General features: G+C 34.1%; 1 protein-coding gene across 1 annotated transcript in view; it reads right to left on the bottom strand.

The window, feature by feature from the left end:
* Positions 1–22,117, bottom strand: part of LOC148957631 (nuclear factor related to kappa-B-binding protein-like) — a 30,150-nt gene extending 8,033 nt beyond the window's left edge. Inside the window, exons 1-23 of the mRNA XM_089115115.1 lie at positions 21,991–22,117; positions 18,165–18,247; positions 17,767–17,841; positions 17,455–17,504; positions 17,186–17,256; positions 16,405–16,475; positions 16,088–16,144; positions 15,882–15,937; positions 15,118–15,177; positions 14,843–14,873; positions 14,186–14,237; positions 13,286–13,482; positions 12,583–12,655; positions 11,938–12,133; positions 10,982–11,084; positions 7,579–7,605; positions 6,523–6,622; positions 5,845–5,913; positions 4,701–4,774; positions 3,150–3,214; positions 1,673–1,730; positions 1,027–1,107; positions 317–460 (exon numbers count right to left, since the gene is read on the bottom strand). Of these exons, the coding sequence (XP_088971241.1) occupies positions 317–460; positions 1,027–1,107; positions 1,673–1,730; positions 3,150–3,214; positions 4,701–4,774; positions 5,845–5,913; positions 6,523–6,622; positions 7,579–7,605; positions 10,982–11,084; positions 11,938–12,133; positions 12,583–12,655; positions 13,286–13,482; positions 14,186–14,237; positions 14,843–14,873; positions 15,118–15,177; positions 15,882–15,937; positions 16,088–16,144; positions 16,405–16,475; positions 17,186–17,256; positions 17,455–17,504; positions 17,767–17,841; positions 18,165–18,233 (1,779 nt within the window). The 5' untranslated portion in view covers positions 18,234–18,247; positions 21,991–22,117. The remainder of the gene's footprint in view (positions 1–316; positions 461–1,026; positions 1,108–1,672; positions 1,731–3,149; positions 3,215–4,700; positions 4,775–5,844; positions 5,914–6,522; positions 6,623–7,578; positions 7,606–10,981; positions 11,085–11,937; positions 12,134–12,582; positions 12,656–13,285; positions 13,483–14,185; positions 14,238–14,842; positions 14,874–15,117; positions 15,178–15,881; positions 15,938–16,087; positions 16,145–16,404; positions 16,476–17,185; positions 17,257–17,454; positions 17,505–17,766; positions 17,842–18,164; positions 18,248–21,990) is intronic.
* Positions 22,118–22,123: the final 6 nt, after the last annotated feature.

The following is a 22,123-nucleotide window of genomic DNA, read 5'->3' as shown; positions in this document are numbered from 1 at the left end:
ATGTTTTGTTCATGATGCTACTAAAGGTTCAAATACTGCAAAAGTACGTACCTGAAGAGCATACATATAAGCAAAATTCGCGAAGGTTTTTAAGAAGATGCGATAAAAGGTTCTGTGAAACAAACAGAGCTCCTCGTAAATAAGCTGAAGAAACATTTCATGTATTGTAGCCATTTCTGAAAATGCAGCTGACTTCAATAGAAATGTGATTTTCTAGGTAAAAGATATTGGTTCAGCCAGAAATGTCTCCCCCATAAGAATGTTTTTGCAAACAATTTTATGCCATTTTAACTAGTGTAATAAAGCCCTGACAGACCTCAGCTCTAGTCCCTTCACCATTCGGTAACCTGGCAACAGCATCGCGAACAAGAGACAAAATTGTGACGTAAGCAGGACGATTTGAAATGAGAAGTGCATGTTCTCTGGCTTTGCTCGTGCCGGTATCTTTATTAAAAACACCCTAGTAAAGTAGAGATATGTGTTAATTGACTTTAGATTTAGCTACATCTAAAGTAAAATGGTCCTGTCCTTTTAATGGTACTGCAATAGGTGTCTTCGATTGAGACCAACAATATTTGATGCGACTAGTTCTTTTCTCCAAGGTATGAAAACTTAAATAGATTGAAATTTATAAATTATATTCTTCATACAGGAAAAAAATAAGCATAATTTCAGATTAATTTAAACATTCTTGAAAAGAGACGACGTTTGGAAATTCTAAGTAAAATAAGATAATTTAAGTCTGGTTTACTAGCACAGAATTTTGATTGTTTATCTTTGTTTAATGAACATGTTTCTTCGGTCTACACAGACAAACATTTAAGATTAGTTTGAGAAGAAATCTCAAGTCTACTGATGCTTATTATTAATCGAACATTCATGCAACAGAATTATCAAACACCATTTTTACACCTTGGTAGTTATCTTCTTTCATGAATTTTCTTTCATGAACATCCACTGTAATCGTTTTTGTCACCAGAAACACAAACGGACATACTGTGTCACTTAACCGAAGCGAAATTTTACCTTAACAGGTCCAACGATTGAAGAAAAGCCATGCATTTTGTAAATGAATGGCTTGTGAGGATTTTCATAACGCTTCCTTTCCTGCAGAGAAAAGGATAATATCATCAGAAATTGGATTAGAGATCAAAGAGAAGGTGGTCATCTAAATGACGTAAAAGCAAGCAGAAGATCTGATTGGTGAATCAAGTGGGTATTGCGTATTAAAAACTACCCACAAAGGGTCACGGGGAAATGCCACAATTATCGAATTTATCATACCATTTCTGGTTGCCCAAGCCTTTTTGGTTAGCAAGCAATCCTGAACCAAGTGCTAATTGAAAAAAAGCTAATCAACCACACACGGCAAACGAGACACTACCAGTGATAATATCATTCCTACAAGAAACCTTTTCTTCGTCGGAGGCAGTAATTAATTTTGTGGGAGAAATGCAAGGTTCGTTGTTTCAGGGTTTTAATGTATTGAAACAGGTAGTTTATGTGTCTTCAGGAAGGTCTGCCTTTACACAAAACGATGTTTTTGCCAACAGAAATGAGCAGTTAATTTCTATTTACTTTTGAAGGTTTGTCCACCGTCAGTCAACACTAAGAATTTAAAAGTCTTCGGTACAAAGGTGGTGATGATAAATTGAAACAAGGGCAAACAGACCTGCAGCTGAAAAGCCAGCTTTTCCTGGTCTGTACTAGGTCGAACAACGAAATCGGTCCTGTAACAAAATGATTAAAAAACTAAATGAATGTGTGAAAATGCAAATTTGTAAATACAGAAACGTGAGAATGAAACTGAGACCTTTAGACGGTAAACCTGGAGACGTTCAAAGATGCTTTAATGCTTTTTGTATGATAGCCTTTTAGAAAACGTAATACAAAAATTATATGACAAAAGCTGCTCTAAAACCATCAAGTCAGACATCCAAATACATAATCAGGCGGATTCGTTATAAGAAATTGGCCTAATTAGCTCTTAATTTTGCCAATTTTTGAACAGCTGAACTGCAATTTATGGGCCGTGATTAGCATCAGTTATACAAGTTTTTTTTAATACGAACAATCTTCGCGAGAAACGCCATCAAATACAGTTGTTTTCTAACGGCAATAATGGCACTGTACGCACTCTTACATAACAATTAATCTACAAAGATTGTGGGTCAAAGCCATAACTAATTTAGAGATAATGATTATCTAAATCTCCTAATCCATTTTTTGTTAGGGTTTTGCGTAAGAGATACAATAATCTACAATCTGCCACAAGAAATAATTGCATCAAGTGGAATAATTGAAAACAGCTAAACATGAACGAGACTGAAAAGAGGGGTTGCTATTAACTCTACGAGGGGGTACGAAAAATGCTGGGAATTAAAGCTGGACACGCTTTAGGGTAGACATAAAAAACAGTGTACTTTATTTTGTATTTCTTCAGTTCTGCATAAAAATTAAAATATATTTCAAATCACATTACTCAAGCATCATTCTGATACACAATGTCCTTGAATCGTGATATAAGATGCAATACCCCATTCATTAAACAAAGTAGTTGCTAAATAAGCATTAAGTCGGGCTTGCACTGCTATTTGATAGCAGTAAGCGATTCTCATAATTGCCTTTGGTTAGCTTTACATCAAGGATAATAATTGATTTAGAGGTTTAAAGCATTTTCTGAGCCCATCTTGTCAAATCACTCTACAATCAAGTTGCAGTATCAGGCTACGTCCCTGCCCTCTTTACATTTTTATATCTTTTACTGTACCCATTTAGCTCATATTATTACAAATACTTGTCAGTTTCTTGTTAGACTCAAATAATATATTGGAACCTCAAAAATTGCATATGCTGGGAATGCCTTAGCAATTGCATATGCAGAGGTTACGAGAGAAAGTGTTCTGATTTCGACTGACAAAGTTCAAGTTACATCAAAATTTCTGAATTTCGATTAAACCCCCACCCATTACTCAGAAGACTAAGTCAGAAGACAATGACCTCATGCCCTTCAAGTATGCTTTCTGTTCTGCAAGCCAAATTTACTGTGACTCACTATGAAAAAATTTAATGAACCCTCAAACAATTCTTTCACGTACGTTTTGGCATTATGGAAGTTATAAGAAAGTTTGGTAAACAAAACTACTTACTTTTGTTGGCCAATGCTTGTATTTGGGCTAAGAATTTCTTGTTGATCAAACGAAAGTTGCTCACTCTGTTAAATTGAATAACAGAAAAAGAAATATTGTGTGTACATGTAAATACTCAAAGTTTATAATATTTAGATGAGGTCGTACAAATGTTTGCTTGGCTGCGTGGGTGGTTTGAAAGGCTTCAAATCACCCCAAAAATAATCTCGCTTATAGTTTTATGGAACTTGCAACACCCATATGATGGCATTCTCCTTAACTTGAGACACAGATTGGAAAAGGAACTGAATGAGAACATGGTACCGAGTCAATTTTCCAGTAAGGTTTCATTGATCGTAAAATGGACTGTAGAAAATATTCCAATCGTGGATTCCATATGATTTTCGCCTATTCCTTGCATTCACTTAAACATTATAAATGGACTTTTAAGAAAACTTAAACAGCGCTTTAATGTAGAAATTTAAGCTCTTGTATAAGAAACATTAAGGACCGGAGTTGCAACTTCGAACCGTCTGATTACATCCACCAAAGCGTGCATAACCCTCCCTATACCGCATTAAGCACTATATGAAAGACCGGTAAAACAGCACCATTTATCAAAATACTGTAATATAATATAGCCTGCAGGGTACACCAGTTTTCTGATGACACCCATAGCACTCTTCCAAAGAAAGCCCATTAACCCACTATAAATCGAGAAGTCGTACTACGAGCGAGTGTTGAACATAAAAGCTTCTATGGAATTTATAAATAATCTGCTGTATTTCTTTGTTTTCCCAAAAACACAAATACACTATTTGGTCTGCAATCACACTTTCTGGCACTCCATACAATAAAATGCTAAAAACCAATGTTGATTTTGAAATTTGAGCCTTCAACGCGACTCGAATAGGCCAATCAACACGTAATTTATACAGACAGCATCAGGCAGAAGGCTGGGTGATATAATCCATAAGCTCTAAGCCCGCTTGTAAAATACGAGCTAAGAAAGTTTTTGACATTAGCACTGCTACGATTTGATACCAAAGGAAGGGTCGCTGACTACAGACCCAAGGGTCCGTGGTTCGAGCCCCTGACATGACCAAACCTTCATTCAAAAAGAGGCGAGTCATTAGCTCTCTGTAGTTCCAGGCGTAGGAATCACGTAGTGTGGTCACATAGGACGGAAAAACCTGGACACTGCTAAAAGAGCACAGCTTTTACGTGTCCTAAAACTAGCTTCAGATGTTAGGTCGCAAAACAATACAAAATAAAAAGGTTGAAAAAAACTTTTGTAAGAGCTTGTAAGAGCCTGGACACTGCTAAAAGGGCACAGCTGTTAAGTCTCCCAAAACTAGCTTCAGATGTTAGGCCGCAAAACAATACAAAATAAAAAGGTTGAAAACAACTTTTGTAAGAGCTTGTAAGAGTATATCAAAGACCCCTTATTTTAAGGGTCTTTGATAGGACTGAGCTTTTCGTAAGGTAGAGGTAAAATGTTTAATCCTTTAAGGGCTAGTATAATTTTAATTTGATTTTGTTCAGCTCTTCACAAATGCGCGATTTATTTACCTCATCCTGCTGTAGAGAATCAAGCCAATATCTGCAAATCTGTGTCAATGTATTATCATCATCATGACTTATCCCTGAAAAGCAATGAATTGAACTATAACAGAGAAAGAACTAAACATAATTAGGAACTTGAAAGGGATTTAAGTGCGTTTCGGTAAAGAAGAAACTCCAGTTTCCATAATGCCTATGGTTAGGTTAAATTATAGAATTTTCTCCTTCTAGGCAATATGTCTTCTTCGTTTTCGACAATTAAGACGTTTATGACTTTTAACGTAATTGTTTTCGTCCTTTGGTTCTTCAAATGTCTCTTCTCCACCCTGATCGAAATGTCTGTTATATACCTGCTGTTGATAAGCACAAAGTTTTCTGATGGTTGAAAAGCTACCGTTACAGACAGCATAGGCAATGCTTATTAAGAATATCACCACTGTGATATGTTTCAATTTACTATTTCAGTTGCTATAATTTCTCCAATACGTCCCTAATATTCAAAATATCATAACCTCTTCAGACAATACTTTGCAATCATTTTCTTATTCTTTATCTGCTGATAATTCTCTTAACAAGAAACATAACCCATTGATATCTAAAGCAGCCATCACTTTCATATAATATGCTTAGCTGCCTTATCTCTATAAAGCCAATTAAAATTCAATTTTTTTATAATAAAGCTAGATTGAGATGAGAATATCTATACGAGTGAGTCTGACTATGTATGTCCTAATTATTTGGCTATGTCGTTTTCACCTTCTATTGGAATAACGGTACTTTTCTCAATACAAGTTGGATCTTCTTCAAATATCATAATCATTATTCCAGTTATATAAAAGATGAAAAGATTCTGTTCACTGATCATATCATGGAAAACCTTTGCTATTTGACTTAAGCCAACTGTTTGCAATTGATAAGCAATAATATAAATGCTATGCGGTGATCCTTTGTTTATCAGTTAGACAGCCTTTGTGCCAATTTTCGCAAAAACATGCGAAAAAAATGGAAAGAAAGTAGGAAAAATGATTGTAAAAAGAAAAATACGAAAGTAATATCACTCGAATACAATACATTATCTAATTGGGAAGACGAGAACTTCGAATCTTTTTTATAAAATAATTCGGAAAAAGCGATACTATAGATTTATTTTTACCTGTCCACTTCCATGTGTTGGTCTCCTGAATAAACGTAACAAGAGGCACGAAGTCTAGAGACAAACCAGCTACAAACAAAAATAACAAGATGCTTAGAAGGAATGGAAATTTCTAGAATGCGTTTAAAGCTCTGTGAAACATTTTGCCAGTTACAAAGGAAAGAATAAGAAGGAAAAACTAACACTGAAAGAAAGAACGAGCGAATGGAGACGGAAAGGCTAAATTTTTTGTAGATCAAAATGTTATAGACGTTATGTTGTAGATCAAAATGCTGTTGATTTTAGCACATCAAGGTGCATGCTTGAGATAGGACAAACATTACTAAACAACAAACATACAAACAAGTGACAATAAATAAATAGACAAACAATTGGTAATGAAATGACTGCTTGTAACAAGACATTCTGTTACATATGCCTTTAAGTACAGCTCAAATCCTATTCAAACTTAATGAAATTTGACCAAGATTGAAATGTCTCCATCGAAATTTGACAATTGAAATATGGGTTGACAAAGAAAGAGTCTCGTACGGTTATATTTTAGCCAGCAAATTCTTTGTAAACATCACAGGTCGACCTAGTTTAGTTATTATTCAAAACTTTTAAACGCAGATTTCTCATAATGTAACCATTCAACCTTCTATTCTTATAAGCAAATATGTTTTGCGTGAGACCTACCATTATTACTTCCAGCAAGAAAGTTCAGCGATGAAAGAACCAGGCCAGGCCATGAAGAGCTTTCTCCTATCCAAGAAACATCCGCAGCTTCATCGGAATTCTGTAAAAATGATTCAAACTAACGTAGTCAAACAGAGAAAGGGCTTAATTCACATCGACGATTTTCAATTAATTCTAAAATATCCAGTTGCATCCAAAATGATAATTTAATAACAGCTTCTTGAGAAAAAGTTGATTACGAGACTTAATCGCATTCAACATTTAAAGCTCGGTAATTCAAATTTTTCTGTATACTCTTAAAATATAGGAATATTTTAGAAAAACATTTTCTTGCTCGTACTAAAATGTTTATCAAGCTAATTTTTAGATGTTTATTACATATATTGTGTAAGAAGCAATGAGAAAATACAATATCAGAAGCTCTTTATTTCTTAGACCGGAACAGCTGTCTACGTCACTGCATTACCACCATCCCATTTGCTTCTTGTCTCTGGAAGCAAGGTTGGTACTCCGCAATCACGCTTGTAATCATTTTTATAAATAAATTAATGACCATTTAATTTAGTAAACTTTAGTGAAACCTCACGGAATATCAATCGAAAGAAATCGGAAGAAATTTTACGAAATATCTCGGCTGCATCTGCTTAAACCTTTGAAAATAATGAAAATTAAAAGGTAAACGGTCAGGACAAGTTTGATTGCAAATTGACTGGGACCTATTCCTTGTCATTCTACTAAAAATTGTGTATATTTCAAAAGGAGCCAAATTCTCACCAAACAGAGCAGTTTAATCGAAAATCATTCACTTACACAGGTGAACTCTTTTTCTATTTAATTAAACATTCCTTAATTAAAAAGGCCTAAGATTTAGAGTGGATAAAATTAAGAGTTAGTTCAAGTACGTTCAATTAACGCCATCATGAAGGAGTTCATCACCATACAACTAAAGCTGCATTAGAAGAAACGCTCTTAACTTGATTAATTTATAACTTCAAAAAAACAATGTTTTCTGAATAAAAGTTCCTAATGTTTTGTTAAAATTCCAAGAAGACTCACCTCCCAGGCAGCAATTTCTTGTTGAAGCTAGAAAACATTTTAAAAAATCAATAATTTTCAGTGTAGACAACGCTTAATAATCAAAATCCACAGTTTTTGATCGCACGTCAAGGTTGCACAATGAAAAACACATTTGTCATTTTCATTTGATCTTATCTATCCACGATATTAATTTATTATTAATCCTAGTTAAGAATATATTTATAAAATGGAGGATAAATAAAAAATATGAAAAAATTAACAACTTTGAAACCAATACTGTTCTTTCATGGATTTGTGTACAAAAAGTTTCATTTTCTCAGCTTAAAATATGATTTCTCAGCTTAAAACATGATTTCTTAGCCCATTCTTAAACTGGGTGAGTGTGTCCGATCCTCTAATGTATGTTGGAATATCATTCAATGTCACCAGACCAGTGTTATTAAAACTCTGTCAGACCAGTGTAATTAAAAGATAAAATTATGATTCATCAGTTCTGGGTTGCTACAATACATCGATTCAAGTAATGTTTGCTTCCAACATTTTCTGATGTGCAGCTAGATTCCTTCACAGAGTAATTAAAATTGTCAAGGGAGCGCCCCTTCATCTTCCAAAAGCAAAGAAAATAAGTGCTATTAACACCCTAAACCCAAAGCTAGCCTTTGGAGTTGATTCCTGAATAGGCGATAAGTGGGCTCGACTGCATGGCCTTACGCGTAGGAGGCGAGAAAACAAGCCATCGCAACATTCTAAGTAACGAAAGGTTTTTGATACACAAATCATTTCTTTGATTTTTACTCCTGTTTAGATATGAGTGGGGTTTTTAGACGAATAATATTTTGATTCAATTTCAGCAAATTAGTATTGAGGGCCAGCTTTAGAACTTTTTCCCAAAGGTAATTTAAAAAATAACCGTATAATGAGTCACAGCCATAAAAGTAAACTTAAACATACGAAATTATCCGTTAGCATTCAAAAACTTGGAGGTCCAGAAAGCTTGCAAGGATTCAGATTATAGTTGTATAGGGATTAATGTTTATAAAGTTTGGTTGCCAAAGGACGATAATCAATTTGGAAAAACGGGAAATATGGCTACAATTCACGTAAATAGATATTTGAAACCCGGAACTTGATGGTTATGGCTAAACTCAAAGGGGAATTGAGCATTTGAATTAACACCTGATCAAACCGATTTGGAAGGCCCATTGGCTCCTACCACACCTAATCCGTCAAAACTCCAATTACTTCCGTTATCTTATTCAGTTTCTCAAATACCCTTGAACTATATATTAAGGAAAAACTTAGAATTTTTGGTTGCTAATGTATGGGCACAACAAAGAGGAAATTTGTGACCTGCTAAAGGAACTACGCCAATCAGCTTGAAATTCCAAAGGTACTTGAGCCTGTGAGAACTCTTTTCATTTATAAAAGGAGATTAATTTCTTTACAACAAGGTCTTATTCTAAACCATGAATAATATTGGAAACTAGAAGAGTAGCGAAAAGTGTGGCAAAAATCCTTGGATTTTGATTTATTTCAGGGACTTCAAACTCCAGTATTAGATGAACCTCGTGAGAAAGACATCCGCATCCATATGCCATTACATTGAAGAGTACATCTTGTTGACTATCGTTTTTGACTTAGACAATATCAAAATAATGTATTTCTAGAATAGAGTTTCAACTTCGCATGATGTTGCGTACGACTATCTTACAAATGATTAGATACAACTATAGATCGCAAGCTTCTGATTAAAGCCAATAGTATTTTTGGAAAATTCTGCAAAAATGTCATTTATTGAGAGCCACATGAAAGTTAAAATTCTGGCACAAAACGTAAGAAATACATAGTTAAACATCTTCCTAACGATATTGAATGTATGCAACTGATTGGCAACTGAGCCATCTATATTGAAAAAAGCCCTTTGAATGAATAGGAGCAAAAAGTTACTTAAAACTACACCCAAACTGTGCGTTGACCATCCGGCTAAGTATTGCTTTGCCTTCAATCATCGGTTGATCGGTAAAGGCGTGTTGTTTGGGGGTGTTGGGCACTGGGTGTTGGGTATCTGTCCTTGTCAGTGCCAGTCTTATTGTCAGTAAAAAGACCAAATTGTTACTTCAACTAAAGGGATGCTCTCCTCGATTAGCAACCTAGTTGGAGAGCTACAAACTTATAAGAATATTACTCAAAATCGCTGAAATTTAAGTATAATTCAAGAATAAAGCAAGGCTCAAGCTTCATCAAGAATTATGTTTCTTACTTATTTCACGTCTAAATGTCTTGAAATGGACATACCCGGCCTTAAAGTTATTATAAATACTAGAATGCGACTCAGTTACATCTAGTGTCGTTTAAGAACAATTTGGGAATAATCTTAGGCTTATAATTTGGTATTCTTATAAAAATGTGTATTGCTTGAAGAAATGCCCCGTAAACAACCTTAAATGTTTTACTAGGTTAAATCTATATGTTGCATTGATATTGCATAATATATTGCATAATATCATCATACTGTGATATTGCATAATATTGTGGTGGTGCAGTATTTTGGGGCCTGAACTGTAATTGACCTGAATCATATTGTTGGAGTTTTGACCTTGGTAAATGCAAATCCTAACTATCCCTAAACTCTCCATAAAGCCTCTTTTGAAATCATAGAAACCGAAGCTAAGTCTAGTGAAATCTGTTGTTTGTACTTCAGTGAGAGCCTCATATTGCGGAAACTTTAAGATCAGAGCAGATGTCCATTGAAAGGAAGTTTCAGTTCTAAAGATTTCTTGTACCGTCCATGGACACCAAGAAGGAACAAAACTGTTTGTCCATTGTTTTGAGGTGACCGTTATTGAGAGATGCCTGTAAACCGCAGTTTCATGATACATGTACCTCAAGATGATAAAAAGGTTTAGAAACCATAGCACTGATACCCTTTAACCTTATGAAACTGTTCCAAAATTTTCTGCTTTTTGCTTTGCTTTCTTCTGTTTGTTATTCTTTGTTCTGAAATGCAGCTTTTTAGCATCTTGTATTTATGAAACAAATAGTACTAAAATCAGCGAAATAGTCAAGTACTTTTCCAGGATAAATTTCGAATAAAAAAAGCGGGTAGGTTCTGTCACGAGGTTGCTCTCGTTCCATCTGTCTCGTGTTTCGATGACGTACGTAGTATATACTTGCCCGGTCTGTTCGCATATATTTGAACATTAAAGTCATCTTGCCGCCGGCTCTAGATCAACCACATGTGTATCTTTTATCAAATTTGTAATATGAGAAAAATGTTGTCTTAGAATCTTAGAATCTGTGTTTTAGAATCTGATGGCTTCACGTGCAAATGAAGAGAAGCCAAAGAAGACCCCTATAAAGCTTGCCTGAAAAGATCCTTATGCTTTGTTACATTAGTCAACACTACATAAGTTTAACCCACCTCAAGTGCAGAGCACTGCAAATCTTCGCGCTCTAAAAAGAATCCTCTAATTAAAGTAAAGAAGCATTGTTCTCCTTGATCCTCATCATTCTCACTCGAAGTGCTGTGAAAAAGAATAACTTCAGCATATAACTTTATAATATTTTATCATAATGTTTTTTACGGACATTCAACCTTTCTATCTTAGCAATCATACTTATAACCTGTTCTTCTCGTCTTTCCAACCATTTCTTAACTATAAGTGGTGCGTCAAAATGTCATTGTATTATCATAAAGACCTAAAGTTTCTATAATTTTTAATACTCCTACAACTTTGATTATCCATAGCTTTCAGTGGTGATTTTTAACAACAATATAAAATTTTACAAATAAAAGAAAAAGAGTTGAAACAAGAAAACTGGCATTTTCAGTAGAATTTTAAAAATTTTCAAAATAAAAACAAAAGTACAACGTTTTTGGTGAATTATTTGACCGCAATTCTGAAAATTATTGACAATCTGTATTGAACAACCATACGATTTGTGTGACTTACTGAACACCATATAAACCTGAATTTGAGCAAAACCTACTCGCAGCCACCTCGGACCCAGGTGTATAACAAAAATAGACATAGCAATCTTGGACACTGCTGTTGAGACAACACCCTCTTCTCCCCATTAAAGATTAAATGTAGTCCCTTTAATAGCAGAGACATCGACGAATTGGGAGAGGGGGCGACAAACCATTATCTAAATACCATTCTAAACAAGTATGGAATTTTTAAGGACACGGGGTCTTTCTTGACCAGACTGCACTAAATGCTCTTAAAAGCAATCGAGAGATACAAAAGTGGCTTAATCGATCTGCCAATCAATATTAGCCAATCAATAAGTGCGTGAGTGGAATCACATTTACTGATTGGTCAATTCTTGATTGACATCCTACGTATCTGTCGATTGCCTTTGAGCAAAACTTACTCATGAGGGTCCTCTGTCTTAATATCTCGTGTGATCCTATCTTTATCAGGACCTCCTTGCTTTGACGATAGCTGTTTGATTCTTATGATCTCCTTTTCACTCAGAGGGGGCAGTTGTGATCTGTATCGTTTTTTCATTTTTACCTTGTCTTCGCGATTCTTTCTTAGTTTCTTAACTTTCTTAGACTTTTTAACACCTGCAAAAACCAAAAAATCTTCGTAGTAACTTCTGGAGCAAAGACACTATCTGTTGTTAAAAGTCTTATTTTGTTAACAAAAATCAAAAATTGAAACATGTCCACGTTATCCAAGCAACTAATTAGCATTGCGAAATATCCTTCTATATTGGCTCTGAATTGTATTATATAATTTTGTCTGCCGATAACCCAAAAAAATAAAATTCAAACACATTCATAAAAAATTCTTCGTTGCTCTACATAACATTATGATTTCATTTAATTATTTGAAAGTTAAAAGCAATACTCAATAAAACTATGCATTAAATAATTTTCCAGTTGACAAAATTTAACAGGTTGTCAAAAACTAAAGCCCTAACAAGGGGTACACAAATGTCTCAAGATTGGAAAATTGGACACCTGAAATTGCGAGAGGGACAAAGAACAAAGAACAAAGAAGAAAGCGGTACCTTTCTTTGCTGGGTTTGCTCTCATAATTATATCTGCTAGACTTATCGCTGACACATCAAGTTCTGGGTGAGTCTGAAAAACATTATTGAAGATTACAGACGCAAACACAAATTCAAGTCAATAAAATTTACATTCCATAGACCCTTTAAAGGCAATCTGTCACGACGTTGATTGGTTATAAGAACAAAGGGATTATTTATTGCTTCCAGTCCCCCTTTAATTTATCGCATTGTAAAAAATATGGCGGAGCGCTGGAATCGTGTTTAGGCTATTGTTCCAGCTATTGTTCTCGTTAACCAATCCACAACGAGACAGATTGCCTTTAAAGACGTAGAAAAAAATGAAAAGGAAGAAAATAAATCAGTTTTAAAAATCCAAGTCAGACTTTGCATTTTAATGCAGTTCACATTTTTTAATGAATTTTCATTAAGCGACTTCGGTAGTGATTAAGCGACATGGCTCTGATAAAGCGACATCAAGAACACCAGTGATTTGATAGATTGACTTTTTTATTCATAATGAAGTCTCCATAATAGACACCTTTTATCATAGGGATCAGAATTATCATCCATGGCACGGTTGTGTCTGAAGTACAAAGCTTCAAAGAATTTGTTTTCCAAGACATTCCAAGTAACTGAGAGGTTTGTTATTAAACTTGAGACTTTTACACTGGAAAAGTAATTTTAACCATAGTTAACAAACCTCGCTGCAAAGTCTTCGTTTTCGATGCCTGTCAAGCATCGATCTATAGATTTCTTCAGGTATTTCAGTTCCCGTATTTGGCAAACGGTACGGTGGAAATCCGTATGCAGGATTTGGTGGAGAAAACATCCTCGGTCGCATTGGGGAATTGAATAAATGGTGTGGAAACTGATTTTCATTAGGGTAAAAAGGAATGTCTAGAACGAAGAGGTAACATAAACTCAGTTCTGTATATGTTTGTGCAACTTTTTCCTTTAGTTTACAGCTAGATAGGCCTGTCGATCGCCAGTAAGGGACTCAAAGTAGACAACCGAGATGATGCATCTAATGACGTCATCGTTACTTTTGATGAAAAGACTGACATTTAATGGCGGACCTCTAACACCCCCCCTCCCCCCTCACACACACATACACAAACACACAACTATAATACAATTGCAATCTTTTGAAATTTTAGCCAAATATTCTATGCCAAATTTGAATTTCAAGGGACTATGGCTCATTTCTGGTTTTCTGGGTATCCAAAAGACGATGCTAAACTTCAAGCATTCCTAGATACATATTGTATGACTTTCTTTGAAAAAACCGATCATAATATTGGCTAACGAAAGGAGTCAAAAAAGGCTCGAAAGATTCTTTGTCCTCCAATTAAAGTCAAAGGCTCCTTTGTCCGGTAAAAATATGGACTATGGGTTGCAAACCTGTTATTTCTTAATATCAAAATAACCATTGACAATGGCCTTATGAAGAAATGAGATAAAAAATAAAGTCATGTAGACAAGGTATCGCAAAATGAAAATTCAGTGATAGATAGTTACATAGAAATTTAGTGCAGCTGTAAACAGGAGCTTTAAGATAAATCTAATCTTTTTTTTAAAAAGTGGCAAGAACATTTCTCACGTTCATATTTCCGTGCATCAAATTCCTCTTCATCAGAAGAAATAGTATCATCCTACAATAAAAATCAAATAACAAAAAAGTTTATCAAAAATTTCATAACTGTATTGTTGAGAAGAAAATGTTCGAATGCATAAAGTTATATTTGCCTCCAATCGTATAACTAAAACTGGTGGTTTTCAAGTAGTTACAAACAGCATTATGATTGAAATTTCATATTCAATAAATAAACTATATAGTAACAATACTAGTCAGTAACAAATTAGAAACAGTACTACTCAAAGCACAATTTTAATACCTTTACTACTGACATTCATACAGACAAAATTAGAAATAGCGTTTGAGAGAAGGGAGTGACCGTTATAACAACCATACATGGACACTTGGGGGGCTTTGGGGTGAGAGTAGCATACACAGATAATAATCTGATGGTGTATAGAGATTGCTTTCAGTGACAGGTTAAGCATGTTCTTGGTAATAAAATAAAAGATAAACTTAAGTCAATGCCTTGCAAAAAACAAACAATGAATAATATTATCGTTATAAATATAAGAATAGTTATAGCCAATCATAACGGGTTATCGTAGAGTCGTTGTTCATGCCCACCCTTCCCCCCCCCCCCCCCCACCAAAAAAACATCTTATTTGCTAAATGACATACATTACATTCAGTCTTTACGTCCTTCAAAACCCTGCAAAGCAAATGCAAAGATGGAGTAAAAATTTTCAGTATAATGTTGCGTATATATATATATATATATATCTATAAATATATCTATTAATATATATATGTAGAGGTTAATAACAGCTTACGACATTATAAGAAATGATAGTGTATATAGTGTGGCAAACCTGCTCGCCACACTTATAAAACTTTGAACGTGTTGTTATCATGAGGTTTGGAGAAAAAACGAGAAATGTTACAAAAGAACTTACTTTTGAAGTTTTTTGTGAACTCGCTCATCTATTGTTGCAGATGTGTCAATTGGCTCAGGCCTACGACAATATGAGAGAAAGATAAAAAAAGATACAATTTAGAAATAATAAACTTAATTTCTGCTCTTTAACAAAAAAAATTGAACGCAATACCATGAGATTATCATACTGGGTATGTAAAGTTTATAAAATAAGCACAAATATCATATAATCATAATGTACTTAGTTTAATCAAAATGTCAGAACAGTTTTCCAATGCTTGCATTAAGCGTAAAACTCAGAGTAGCAACTTAGAACCTATCTGTTCTATACACCAAATAGCGTGTACAGCTCTGCCTACGGCATCGAGCACTTACTGACAGACAAGTAACAGTAAACAGTAACTTTCATTAATCAAAATGTCAAATCAATAAAACGACAGAAAACATCGTATAAAAAACAAAAATGCTTTATATGGCAGTAGTATTCGAAGACTCTTTTGGGAAATATTCTGTGACAACAACATCATAGGAGGTTAAACAGGGTGTTGAAGAATAAAACGCCACGAACAAATACTCTTGCCAAGTATCAGAACAATTTTTTACTGCATAACACTTCTACTAATTTAAGAATACCATGTGTTTTTTTCATCACCAATGTTTCCAAAGATATTTCAAGATAGTCAATGAACTAGAGACAAAGCATCATTTATCGGAATGTAGCAAATAATCATAAAGATTTACATCATGAGAACTATTTCAGCAAATAAAAGACTAAGATTAAACCTTGTTGTCTGAATTGGCTGTCCTGGTCCATGTCTTGCAAGCTGGTCCAATATTCTCTGCAAGTGGTTAAAGTTACACAAAATACTTATACCAAGTTAATGAAGATAACAGCAAAGTACCAAAAGTAATAATCCATCAACAAGAAAAGTTAAAAAACTTGAAACATTCGGAATTAAATTCGATGGAGAATATTCTTAAAGTTATACCTGTCTTGAAACGAGAACATCCTTTAAGAGCTTGCGATATCTTTGTTTTTCCCTGAGCTGAAATAATACTAGAATGCTGGGAAACGATTCTTGAAACATTTAAAAAAATTACTGATTAGCACAAGAGTGCACCAAAAGAACAAAAAGGGCTTTTATAAGAAGTCATTACATTTTCAAATGAAACTCTCGATTTTCGGAGCAATAACTGCTTTCTTTTACAATTTCTAGAGACCTACTATCCACATTGTGATTTACATGTGGTTTGAAGGTGATCAAAATGAATCAAATTATTCTGTTAAGTACATTGATTTACTAACCTTGTAATCTTTATACTTGAGTGATCTGCATTTCTTTAACTTTCTCGCAATGCTTGGAGAGCAGCGACCGGCTGAAGTGAAAGATTTAAGAAGGTTATCTTTACTTGGAGAATAAAAAGGGTCTCATAATTCTACACTTCCACACCAATTAGAATAATTGTATCTATATTAACACTGCATCCATCCATCTATTTTAACACTACAGTTGCAATTTAAGGTTTGTGCAAGCAGAAAGAGTTTGCCTCTATCCTTGGACTCTTTTGGTAAAGTTTTCTACAGTTAAGTGGTACAGATCGAGCAACATTAACAGCAATTTGCTCGAGTTTCTGATAGATCTACTTTGATTCAAAACTGGGTAGCTACTTCCTAACTTAAAATTGTTTATCATTGTTCGGATGTTTTATACTTTGAACACCGATAGAAGTAAAACTTAAGCATGTCTTGAAATTTTCCTTTCTTTTAGGCTATTTTTCAATTAAATGTTGAAACTTCCAGACTAGAAATCTTTGCAAATAGTAAAGTTAGGGTATAGTGAAAATATTAAGACTTTTTTCAAATACATATAATTTGACACCACCTACGAATATTCAATAAGCAAATATAAAACAAATTTTATCTAGCCCCTTCTGATGCTGATTAGAAGATAGTAGATATCTTGAAGATACCTAATTTTGTCATTTTTATTTAAACATGTACTAAGAACAAAAAGCCGACTATGGATTTGCAAAAGTTTTCCTTTGTTTGAAATATTAATTTTCAAGACAAAAAACAAGCCACCTACCTTTCAAGTTCTTATATAAGACATCAACTGCATTTCCATGTTTAAAGTTTGGATCTTCACTGAATAATAGCCTAAAAAGACAAGAAACCAGTTATTGCGGATTGTTGCTATGCAAGAAAAATTGTCTTGCTTTTTCAGCTTTTAGGGTAGTAGCCACAACACATTGCCTTCCACTATTGTCTTCCACTTGTGAAACATTGTGAGAGTGACAACATAATTTAAAACAGTTTTTTCAACTAGTCAATGAGTTTCAAATAGTCTCCTCATACCTTATTGTTTCTTCTTGGGAACGCTGAACTTTGGAAGGTGGCAGATATTTCTGAAAAAATGATAGATTTGTTATAAAGTTGACATGGATCAGTAATGAAAATAATTAAGACATGTATTATGGACCAAGTAAAGCACTTTTAATGCTTTGGAGTTGTGGTGAGACAAACATAGCAAGGTATGTATCAATAAGTTAAGACTGTGATCATTTGCCCCAAGTTTTAATAACACGTTTATAAAAATGATTAAGATAGCTTTCATTTTTATTGTTACAATAAGAATTGGTTAAAATAATACTAGAAACATATTCAAACCTGCAAATGTGCTTTCTCAACAGGGGACAGGCTTTGCCAAGTATGGTAGCTCAGTACACTCTTGAAAACACTTTCCTGTCAGAGATATAAAGAATCACACTATTAAAACCCTTTGGTCCATTTCATGTCAAGTTACTGAGCCAACAAGTAATTTGAAACAATTTTCTGCAAAAAGCTGTTTTTTTCCTAAACTAGTATTCGAAACCAAATCCTAATTGCTTTGTTGCTTCATGTGTCTCACCAGTGACAAAATAAAAAAGCAACTATTTCAACTGCCTGGACTTGTTTTTGTTTCATCTTCTGTTCAATACAAAATACACACAATAATCACATGTTGTAGAAAACCCAACAACATACAAAAACAGAGTAAAAATGCAACATGCTTAAACAGTACTTACATTTTCAATTAGATCTGATGGGATATCTATTGTTTCTTCATTCAACACAACAGATAGCTGGTGATCCATGGTGATCTGGTAACCTGTCAGAGAGGGGATAAGTAGGATATATGCTTATGAATCTATCAATCAATCATTTTTGAAAAAATCAGCTAGATTTCTTGCATAGGTTTATACTCAAAGTGATATTTTCCTAAATCTAAGTTTTCACAAACATACTTAAAACTACCAGAGTGATATTTAAGCTTCAATTTTAGGCACCACTAAGCGAAATAATACCAATTGGTAGTCTAAATACATCTGCAAAGGTGTTTTAAAGATAAGAAATAATTGAGCTGATAGGCACAGGATATGCTGAAAGCACTAAAAAGCATAAATGACATTGTAAAATGTATGTAAAAAATTAATACATTGTTTGGAATCTTTAGAAGCATATGCATCTGTGTCAACTTTTAGCAAATGCCAATACAAAGTTTTATTTTTAATCATACCAAATCTTACTTAAAAGATATAAACACAATTAACAAAATTGCTTATTTACACTCTTTAGTGCTTGCCATCAAATGGTTTGTTCAGAAACAATGAACAGATACAAATCTTAATAGATGCAACCCATTACAATAGATTTAAAGAAACCTTTTAAATTTTTGAATTAGCACAAATTATAAGCAAAATGTGTCCAAAGTGATTTGATAAAGCCAGAAATTTTTTCCGGTCAAATCAATCAATATGGAGTGTTTTACATTCCATTAAACTTCTCTAAACTCTTTGTGAAAAATCTGACTTGCAAACTGCCAAAATAACAATTCTAATGATCCTAAGATTGAAATAATCTAAATCACATCTATTTTAAAAAAAATGCCAGAGGTGAAGGGTGCATATTCAAGATCAAACAACGACAACTTCTTGCATATTTTTGGAATTTGAATGATTGTTCTCTCTACCATATCAAAAGTTGAAAAACATGTTCTAGCTTAATTATAAAAAAGAACAATGAGCTAATTAATACCAGCTAACAGAACAGCAACAAAATAATTATACAATATCAAGTGCTATCAGAATGACTACAAAGTGTTATCAGAATGAATTCATATGGAAGGCTACCCATTTTGTTGCTTCCCATCCAGTTCTATGTAAAAAAGAAAACAAAAAACAAAGTATGGCAATTATTTGTGTTATAGATCTCTGCTTCTGGTGACCCTGGGCCTTTTGCTGTCAACCATCAACAGAGCATTATGAGTTTGCAAATTTTTTTTTCCTACATGAGCAGAACTAACTGTGTAAAAACTCTACAAACTTGCTGAATGCCAGTGTAGTTAATGTCCAGTATGTAACTGGTAGCCTTAAGATGTTATTACATTTCCATTAAAATAAGAGGAAACCTTAATTGGTCAATGTTTTTGCAATTTATACTAATTTAAGATTCATCCGTTGGACAGCCTGGTGCATTCAAAGAAATACATCAAAATAAAAGGACATGCATTCCACAACTGTACTTGCTATCCAGTATGGGAACATGGCAGCTGTACACCTGGGATAATTTTTGGAAATTTTCACGGAGTACTTGATACAATGGTTGTTTCTCAAACATAATAGGTGTGATCAGAAGTCAGATTCAGGAACTTTTGTCACCCTAAAACTTAGCCTGCATGCAAACTTTACTTTCCGTTGCAAAGGAGAGCCAGGACAGAACTTGTAAAGTCAGCGTATTAGCGCCCCTTATTGAGATCTGAGAGCAAAAGCTCTTCTGTGAAGAGGAGCTCAATCTTGCGCAATAAGTTGACCTGCAAACGCAAAGCATCACAGACAATATCGATTTAGACTAAGTGCATGCTTTCTATGAAGAAACTATTTTGAAGTGAGATCGAAATTCAGTGGAAGGATTGGGCATTTTCAATCCAAAAGCAGAAATTTTGAGCCTTGATTTTCAATTTTTGGTTCCATTATCAAAACATATTTGCAAAAACTGCGTCAATGTTTGAAGCAAAGGAAAGAAATGTAAAGAAGTCATTCAAGGTGGATTGCTGGAATTCAAAGCCTGCAGAGGTGATAGGCCTATGCTTACTGATAATTTGTTCCCCTCCAAATCATGCTGACAAACATTCTACAAAAAAATCCCAATTTTGTGATCATGACCAATGTATAAGCAAAGTTGAGCCCCCAGTTGGTATATCTGTTGACTGGGCCTGAGGAATGAAAATAAGGCCATTGTTTTTCCTATTTCCAGAACGATTGTGTAATTTTGTATTTTGCAGATTTATCAGCACCCGATGATTGTGCTTGAATTTGATTGAGTCCATAGAATCTCAAACTAGATACTTATTGGCTAAAAAACAATACTTAGACAAAGACAAAATTTATTGCGCAAGGTCTCAGAACTCAAAAGTGGATGCTAATTTGCAGACTTTACAAGTACAGTATTGGTTCTCCTTTGCAACGGAAAATAAAGTCTGCATGCAGGCTACCTAAAATTGTAATAAAGTAAATTTAAAAAGACAGTTTTTTAGCAAAAACGGATTTTTACATAAATAAACTTTTAAAGTTTAAATCATCCAATTTCTGTCTTATAATAATCAGGCAAAGGTTCAAAGAAAGATATTCAGCAATGAGCGCTAGCAATTGCAAACAATGAATCAACAATCTCTTAAAAAAGGACTTCAGGCATTTTTATTCGAACAGCTTAAGGAAGTGCATACTTGAAGTGCACACTTGCAGACAGTTGCACACTGCACATTTGAATTTTTCTGTAATCATAAAAAATGCCATACTTTTCATACTGGCTTGCTTTCGAAGAGTCTAGCGTCCAATCCCACGCATAGATTTACCACAAGCCTTGCAAATGCTATTTAAAAATGAAAACCTACAACTTTTAACCTGCTATATTGCAACATTATTTGTTGCCACCCAAGCACAAGCGACAGAAAATAATTCCCCACGCATAAAAATACAATAATTTAATATGGTCTTGATCTTGAATTGCTACTCTGTACTTGACAAACAAAGTCAGGGGTCATGAGTTCAAGCCTCGCTCGGATCAGTTATTTTCCTGCACTCTCTATTCATTATCTTCAAAAACCCTGTTGTCTTTAAAAATTGCTACTCTGTTCAATTGTGATCCATTTTACTTATTTATGTTTCCTAGTAGTATTAATTTGATCAACTAACTGTATACATACAATCTTTGATTATTTGACAGTGAGATTACATTTTGCAACAGGTATAAAAACAGAGAATTGTTCTTCCTTTCCCATGGGATTGCATTAATACAGGAACAAAGCAACAGGACAAGGAGAATCCAATGTAGTCAAACAAATTTTAAGACAAGTTCAATTATAATAATCTTAAATTCAATAATGGCATTAATAGTCTTGACTGGAATGCGTGTCCCAGAGTGCAAAGTCATATAAATTTATCATTTCATTTCACTTAATTAAAAATTCTCAGCAATTTATTACAATAATACTTAGTGAATAAATGATGCAAATTTAAGATAGGTTTTAAGAAAATAATTTACAATTTTCATAAAACATTATTTAACAAGAAGAGCCGATGGACATATTAAAATAACTCTGTGTAGAGCTTTCGAGCCATATGCCCTCAGTGAAATATTTTTATTAGCTAAGAACCGAACATCTGAATTAAAGTCAAAGATATACAATTGCCAAATTATAAAGATTTAATAAATTTTAATAAGTTTGCTAGAATTGCTTAAATGCTCTTTTATCGAAATTACCAAACAGAAATTCTCTGGATTTGTTCCCCTCACAAGCAATGTTAGCGAGTAGAAAAAGTTTAAGAAAAACCCTTAGACTGTGATAAAACCTACCTTTCCTCGAAGCTCAGATAATGACGCTCTACGACCGCAATCAGATTCCACAATCATCTGTCCTGCTCCTGGTCGTCGAATAATTCAACATGGCTGCTCCTTTCCTCCGGCCTCAGCTTGCACTCGAGGCTAT

This window comes from Rhopilema esculentum, chromosome 21 (assembly GCF_057945365.1).
Source record: "Rhopilema esculentum isolate cy_ngs chromosome 21, ASM5794536v1, whole genome shotgun sequence".
NCBI lineage: Eukaryota > Metazoa > Cnidaria > Scyphozoa > Rhizostomeae > Rhizostomatidae > Rhopilema > Rhopilema esculentum.
This window is presented reverse-complemented; position numbering and strand designations above follow the sequence as displayed.